The sequence below is a fragment of the Corylus avellana genome, chromosome ca10 (genome assembly GCF_901000735.1).
Source record: "Corylus avellana chromosome ca10, CavTom2PMs-1.0".
Taxonomy (NCBI): Eukaryota; Viridiplantae; Streptophyta; class Magnoliopsida; order Fagales; family Betulaceae; genus Corylus; species Corylus avellana.
This window is the reverse complement of record NC_081550.1, coordinates 21,981,811-21,989,732: the sequence shown is the minus strand read 5'-3', so window position 1 is coordinate 21,989,732 and position 7,922 is coordinate 21,981,811. Positions and strand designations below refer to the sequence as shown.

Genomic DNA, 7,922 nt, shown 5'->3' with positions numbered 1-7,922 from the left:
TTGGGAGATAAAGCGATTATAAAATTTTTACCCAAAGTACATTAATATACATAGTTAAACACAACTTTAGTCCAAAAGCCTAAGCTAATGGGTTAAGGTCCACTTAGGTATATTAAACATTATTTTCTTTTATATTCCTTAGCCCATTAGCTTAAATTTTTGAGTTAGAGTTGTGTTCAATTATGTATATTAATATATTCTTAGTAAAAATTCCGTAACCAATTTACCTTCAACAAAGCAAGTATGTGATTCCCTTGTTTCAAACAAAAAAGCTATATCATATATACACTTCAAACATTTCAGGATACGTGGGATAATCGCACTTGCTCTCTTTATGTAAAATTGCTCGAATTGCAATTTAAATAATCAATTATAAAAAATATAAAAAATAAAAAAGAAAAAAGAAAAAGAAAAATCATACTCGATAGAAAAATGAATGGCAATAAAAACTCTATTAATTAATAAAAGTAAAAGCATTTACTGATCACCATGAGCATAATCCAACGTACACTTGTCCTATACACTGATGCCTATAGCCTTTAGAGTTAATTAAATCATTGTTTTTCTTCAATTATATGGCTAGAATTAGTATATGTCATTGGAATTATATATGGATTATATATATATTATCTTATACTTTTCGCAAATAAAGCTTTCTAGTTCTAACATAGAGAGCTAAAGCTAAAAAAGTTCCAAAAAAACAAAATGAACCCCAGATGATGAAGGTCTCCCTGTAGCATTCCATCCCCATGCACTTGCCATCTCCATTTCCTTCCTTGTGATAAAGAAGAGCTGCCAGGTAGCCAAAAACAAAGGATCCTATTGGGATATTTGCAACCACAACATTATGATTTATGGAGAAATTTTTTGTCCCAAACAACTCGGTGGTTGTGGATACAGCTATGGAAGTAATTGCCCCGCTACACACTCCTATGACGGCAGTACTGATGTTGAGGGAAAGGTTGGCTTTGTTGACAAGGAAGAAGAATGCTCCTGCTGTTGGACCCATTAATGCCACAATTGAAGCTGGTCTTGAAATCACGTGCTTGGTCCTGGACAATTCAAACCAAACTCAAAATTACAATCTTGTACATATATAAATGTTATTGGCTCTGTTTGTTAATGTTTTTTTTTAGATGTTTTTTGTTTGAAAAACATCTTCCGATGGGACATAAATATAAAAGTAGTTTTTAAATGTTAATTTGGTGTTTTGGACTATTAATGTTTTTGTTTTGAAAAGAGAAATAAAAAAATGTTATCAAAGGAGATCTCAGGTTCTAAGTTGCCCAAACAACCCAGAGTACAGGGCCCACCGAACATGCAGTCCAAGCACTTCGACCTTGGAACAAGATCATTTTCAGTTCATTTACAGTTATAGTGGAGTGGTATTTTTGTCTTTTCACTTTTAACAAAAATACATTTACACTATGACTAACTAGATAGTCTCAAATTTATTTAAATTTGAAAGGATCCTAATTCCTCTACCTTTAGGGTCTCTCTGCCCATATTACCCAAAATTGGGGTAGATAAAAAGGTCATTCAAGTAAGCTAGTTTACACTAGAATTTATATCAACCAACACATTTATATATGCACATTATTTGCATTAAATAGATTAGGTAATGCATGCACCAACAAATGCCCCCTAATTAATGAGTAAATTTGATAGAGATGAAAAAGAGATAGTTACCTTGAGAAGTAGTAGTCCAATAGGGAAGGCATGAGACGTCCAAAGAACCCAAATGAAGAAGACAAAGAGACCAAAGAAGATGTTCCTGAATACCCACGAGACTCAGCTATCTGTCCCAAGTTATTCAAAAACACTATGCCAAGTGTCGCACCAAACAAATACACAAAAAAATATAACCAGAAATCCAGTCTCTTTACCATCACCTTCACTCCAATCTCCTCTTTAATAATACCAACCTCATCACAAACTTCACCAGCTTCCTCTCTCTCTTTCACTCCATTCTCCATTCTCTCTACTACAGTACTACTACCTTCACTCTCATCTATAGTAAAATGATACACTTTTCTTTCTGTACTTATATACCAATATTTTCTTACCAATTCCATGATTTTTTCTGCAACCGGAATAACTAATGGAGCCAATAAGAACACGCCAATACCAATGACATGACTCCATGACGATAATTTACCTGAAATCGACGCCAAACTACTGATTACAGCGTAGACCCCAGTAGCCATTGTTATCACAAACATTGCAATGAACCCAATTTTCATGTCTCTAGGCCTTCCAACATCAACTTCTCTGACGAGGGGTGCAACTATTGCACAAATTATAACAGGTAAAAGAGAGTTGAGAAGAAGATAGGCTTTAGCTCTTTCATGGGGTGAAGGAGGAAAAACAGCATCTACAATATCTGTGTAAACCTTTGCACTTAATCCTATGTAGCTAGTTGTTAACCCCACGACAACCTGGCGATCGGACGGGAAGTTTCGTATGGCAACAGCGTAAGAGACGGTGTTGATCCAACAAATACTGTTTCCTGCTATAACAGTGAGGAAAAAAATATGGCCATATGAGAGAGAAGAGATTTGGTTTGTTACAAAAAGATATTGCAAGCCGTAACCAAGCAAACTGAGAGAAGAGCCTATGAGGAGAACTAGCCAAAGGGGTAGGTAAACGGCGGCGACGCCGGAAAACCAACCTAGGAGTTTTCCGGCGTCGGAGGCGAAGGCGAGGTTGTTGAGTTGCAGTTGGGAGATGGAAAGGAGGTGCTTGAGCTGGGAAGAATAAGCGGGAAAGTTTGTGTTCGTTCCGTTTATGGATTGGAGCCATATGATTCCCACAAGGCTTAGCCATTGAAGAGATCTTGATGAAGACATGGTGGGTGGGGAGGAGGGAAATGGTTTGAGCCACGCTCACCGCTGAGAATTTATAAGGGTCGGTTGGGCGCCTGATTGTTAGCAAATTGTGAAAGGGACATGCATGGAGGTGAGGGTGAGGGTGAGGGTGAGGGTGGGGGTGTGTGTGAAACGGATTCGGATCGGTGCTGGCGAAGAGAATGACACGATCCTCGGTGTGGCTGCGCACGTTAAAATGTGGTCTCTTGTCTACCACCACCTTCGCCATTAATGGTATTTTTGTGTGGGTGTGAGTGAGTTATTAGAGCATATCAATGTGAGGGTTTGGAAAAGGAAGATAATAGAGAGTAGAGGGTAGTACTGGGATTTAGAGTGAGGCCAAACTCAATAAATTAGAATGGATTTTGTTTAATTGTCGTAAAAAATGAGTAATGCTAGAAGGAAGGAATTGAGATCTCCTAAAATTTTTTTAAAATTTGAAATTCTTAAATTCATAAATCTTAGTTGTTCATTTCATCTAAGCGTTTAAAATAAGTCATGTTTTCAGCCTTTAATGAAGAAGCTATCCCTCAAAGAATTTAATAAACCATGTTTCATCATTAAATTCCTTGAATCTGTAAGGGAGTACTTGTCTTCCTCGAATCTTTCCAAATTTAATGTGACTTTTAAAATTAGCATTAAATTTGAAATAATCATTATCGAATTTTAATCTATTAGTGATTTTAAAAATCATATAGAATCGTCTCCAACAGGTAGCTCAATCGACTGGGACCACGCCTAATGAAGGTGTTACTATAGTCTATCCCGCCTACCCTTTTTAATTTTATTTTTTATTTTTTTAAATGTGTTTTTCGATTGCATGCTATAACTTAAAAGACATGTATGATAATTTTATAGACTAAATTAAAACAATTTATGTAAAGGTTGAGGATTTAATTGAATTTATAAGTTGATTATGACAAGCTCAGGGTTTGTCTTGCTTGTAAAATGGGATATTTAAAGCTTACCCCTGTATACAGTGAAAAAAATATCAGAACAGAAAGGAATCAAATTAAATTTTTTTTGGACTTGTTTATTGTTTCCATACTTTACCATTATTTCTTTGATATGTTCATCTGAAATAAGGAAAGTGCCATCTCTTTGATGATGTAATTGCTTTAATATTTGGGTATGAGATAGAAAGAGACTCTGCTTTATTTTAATTGACATCATCCATGATACAATGCATAGGGCAGTCACCAGTAAGGTAGTTCTGAGATATCGGCACAATGGGTCCACTTTGAAATGAGATCTAACAATTTGACCTTAAAATTGAAATTCATGTATACATGCATCTGAAATGTTACTTAAGATTCTTAGGTATTTATCTTCTAGTACTTTCTTTGTTGTTTTCTTCTTTTGTTTTCTTATCGATGTGAATGTGCCACGTAAATAAGAATGTTTAGAGATAAATACTTGTAATTGTTGAGTAGCATTTCTCATTTAGAAAAACTTTTTACTTTTAATATTTTCGTATGAGTATTCTAGTGTACCATGTACGTATGCTACTTGGTAAGCCCGGCCGCCTTTTTTTTTTTTTTAACATGTTTGCACAAGAAGGGAGAGGGAGATTCGTGAGGCATAATCTCCAGCCGATTGAGGTATCCATTGAGGATGGTAAGCCCAGGGCCGGCTCAATGTATTTGGGGGCTTTAGGCGAAATTTTGAAGTTGGGCCTTATTTTTTTAATATTTAAATATTAATTAAATAATATTTATTTTAATAATATTATTATATTTTTATAATATTATTATTATTTTCATTCTCATTGTTGTTTCATGACTTTTAAGTTTAACTTTTAACTAGTTGCCCAAAAAAATTGATGTGGCATATTTGTTTTTTCGGGTTAATTAATCTTATTTTACAATGGCCTTATTATACTGAGGCTTTCTTTTAGAGGCCTAAACTTTTTATGAGAAAAAATTTTGGGCCTTATTTAAAAAAAAAAAAAAAAAAAAAATTATGCCTTAAGTTAAAATAAAATTAAAATTTTTTTTGGGCTTTATTAAAAAAATTTTTGAGCCTTCATAACTGGGGGCCTAACTGCCTAAGCGACCGCCTCAATGGCCTAGCCATTGAGCCGGCCTTGGGTAAGCCCAGGCCTTAAACATAGACTAAGGTTGTCTTTATCTACTTTTAGATATTAGCTTCACATTGGATTTAATTTTAGGGTTAATAACTTTTTTGGTACCTCAGTTTTTACTTTTTTATTTTTTTCCCCGTAAGTTTTAAAACGGGACAAATCTAATACCGAACCTATGAGAAAAGACAAAATTAATATTTTCGTTAATTAGTTCCGTCAGTCCTCCTTAATGAAATTTTCACGTGTCACTCCCATAATACACTACGTGTCCTAAAAAGTAAAAATAATTAAAATTTTTTTAAAAAAAAACACGAGCTGCCAAGAATTTATTTTTATTTTAGACACTATTACATGTCTAAGTTCTTTCGGGTAATTTCTGAGACCAGTTCCAAGCTTTCCATGTTGATTTTTCTTCTTTGAAATTGATGTATTGATTTCTGAAATTTGCTAATATGTTCACCAGAAATCGTTCGAAAGTGTTAGGCCTGATATGCTGCTAGTTTTGGGAGATGTTTCGGCTAGAGGTTCAGAGTTAACAAGAGGGAAATGGGTTTCTGTGGTCCACCAGTTTCAGGGACTGTTAGGCCCGTTTCTGGGTCTTCCTTTTCATGTCATTCTCGGTGACAGGGACGTCGGAGATTGTAGAGGGTTGAATGTGAAAATGGTTAAGTGGGTCGCTGGCAATTTCCCAGGACTGGATTCGGCGTGTTGTGGTGCCTTTGAGATTAGTAACATCAGCTTCGTCTCGCTCAATGCTGTGGCTTTGCTTTGTGGGGACAATGAACTACGGTTTGGTGTTGAGAAAGTAGTGGAGGGAGAGTGTGTGGATTTGCAAATGGGAACTGAAGGCCCAACAGAAGCAATGAATGAGGGTGGCAGGGAGATGGACCATAAATTTGGTTGGAGAGAGAATAGCATTCATATGGGTCTGGTCATGTTCTACTGCTTTACTTCCCTCTGCACCGTACAGCAGATGGAAACTGTGGTGGGGTTGACGCACCCCATAAAATTTAGGACACGTGGCGTATTATGGGAGTGGCATGTGTATATTTTGTTAATTGGGACTGACAGAACTAACAGAGGTATTGATTTTGTCTTTTTTCATAGGTTGGGTACTAAATTTGTCCCATTTTTTAACTTAGGAGAAAAAAAAAAAAAAAAAAAAAAGTGAAAACTGAGATACTAAAAAAAGTTATTAACCCTTAATTTTATTCTTAAACTTTTGCTAGTTTTTAAGTAGAAAATGTTGAAGTACAAAAGAACTTTAAATCTTAACTATTTAATGAATCAAACAATGTTGAAACTGGTATCCTGACAAGTGTTGTTTCTAACTTACCCAATAGATTTAGATAATTCTGTACTTTTTTTCCCCCCCTAATATCGACCATTAATTTGTATGACTCACTTAAGTGAATGTATGAATCCTACGAATTCAATAGCTGATTTTTTTTTTTTTTTTTCAAAAACAAAAAAGATGAAGAAAGATAAAAGAAGAATCAGAGTAAATATTCTAAAGATTATGTATTAAACACCGAACTAGTAGGTACTTCCATGAACAAGGTACTATCTATATATAATGGAACCCTTATTTCTCCTAGACTCGTACAATTCCTTCATAGTAGAGTCATAGACATTGCTTTCATTAAATGCCTTACTTTGTGGTTTTGACATTTGCAAAAGGCCGTGATATTTGGTGTAGACATTGGGTAGTTCGCCAAACTAATCACGTGATGATGATATAATTAGACTAATGTTATAAATCACATTTTCGTTTAATAATTTTCGATCTTACAAGAAAGAAAGAAAGAAAAATAATAATTTTCATGTCTTTAGCTTTGCTTTACTTTCTAGATAGGTAACATTAAGAGAAATAATTCCTTTGCGATTTGAAGTCGGTAATTTCAGCTTCAGTCCAGTTCTAGCGTACAGATCGACCCTAATAAATTGATGCACAATTGATTCCGCCCGCTAAATCTCACCTGCTAAAACCAGCATTTTCACTTAACATGAAGCAAAACAAAAGCCATCCAGGGTACAATGAAAATTAGAAGAGGATTTATTTATTTGTTTACTCTTTTTTTTCTTTTTTCTTTTGTTGCAGGTGTTTCAATTCTAGTCAATACAATCTTGAATTCAATGTCTTGATGGGCCATATTGAAACCGATCAAGCATCAGTAAGCATACTAGGAACGGCCCCTCTAGAGCCAGAAGGATATAAATTAGACCAAGGGAGGGCCAACCATTTTAGGAATGTAATGGCTAGTGGACTCCTATGGTCACAAATTATTTTTGTTATAAATATTTGTTTTCTTATAAAGGATAATTATAGAGGTAACATTTTAGGTTGTTAAGGCGACAAATATTTGAGACTAGGAGTAATGCTAGAAACTTCATTTTTATTTTATAGTTATATCACAATGTTGATCGGGTAATCCTCACTAACCTTTCGAACATGTCATTGGTAAAAAAATAATAATCACCAATTGATTGAAAGTTAGGACGAACACATCAATATTGTAAAATAGATGTGATATATATATAACATTACTGTTATTTAAACAATTTATTGGTTAGGATACCATATTCCTTAAGAATTCTCAAGATGCTCTTTTGGGGTAGAATTACTTTTGTGACAAAAAAAAAATGGTTTAACTATCTCAAAGACAGTGGGATGGTCGATTCACTCCTTGATACGAACCACCCTCAAATTGGCTGAATGGCCGAAGTAATCATGCGGCCGGTGACTTGACCACCTCTTTTGGCCTCCCAATGTGGCCTTTGGAAAGGCCAAACCACCCATTTGATCCTGAGGTGACTTGCACGCCACCCCTTTTTTGTCTCTTCAATATGCTGCTCTTTATCAGCCGTTTATTTTAAAATCAATGGCCCAGATTGAAGGTATTCCATCGTGTGCAATAAAGTATTTCACGCGATCACGAACCCCTTGTATATATTTGCGACCGTTTGTTTAG

At 35.1% G+C, this 7,922-nt stretch overlaps 1 protein-coding gene across 1 annotated transcript; it reads right to left on the bottom strand.

Annotated features, from left to right (window-relative positions):
• Positions 1-429: 429 nt before the first annotated feature.
• On the bottom strand, positions 430-3,137 carry LOC132164087 (protein NUCLEAR FUSION DEFECTIVE 4-like). Its single transcript, XM_059574505.1, has 2 exons — positions 1,690-3,137; positions 430-1,052 (listed from the first exon to the last, which is right to left on the bottom strand). The coding sequence occupies exons 1-2, from the start codon at positions 2,847-2,849 to the stop codon at positions 632-634; spliced, it is 1,581 nt and encodes a 526-aa protein (XP_059430488.1). The 5' UTR covers positions 2,850-3,137; the 3' UTR covers positions 430-631.
• Between the last annotated feature and the right edge of the window lie 4,785 nt (positions 3,138-7,922).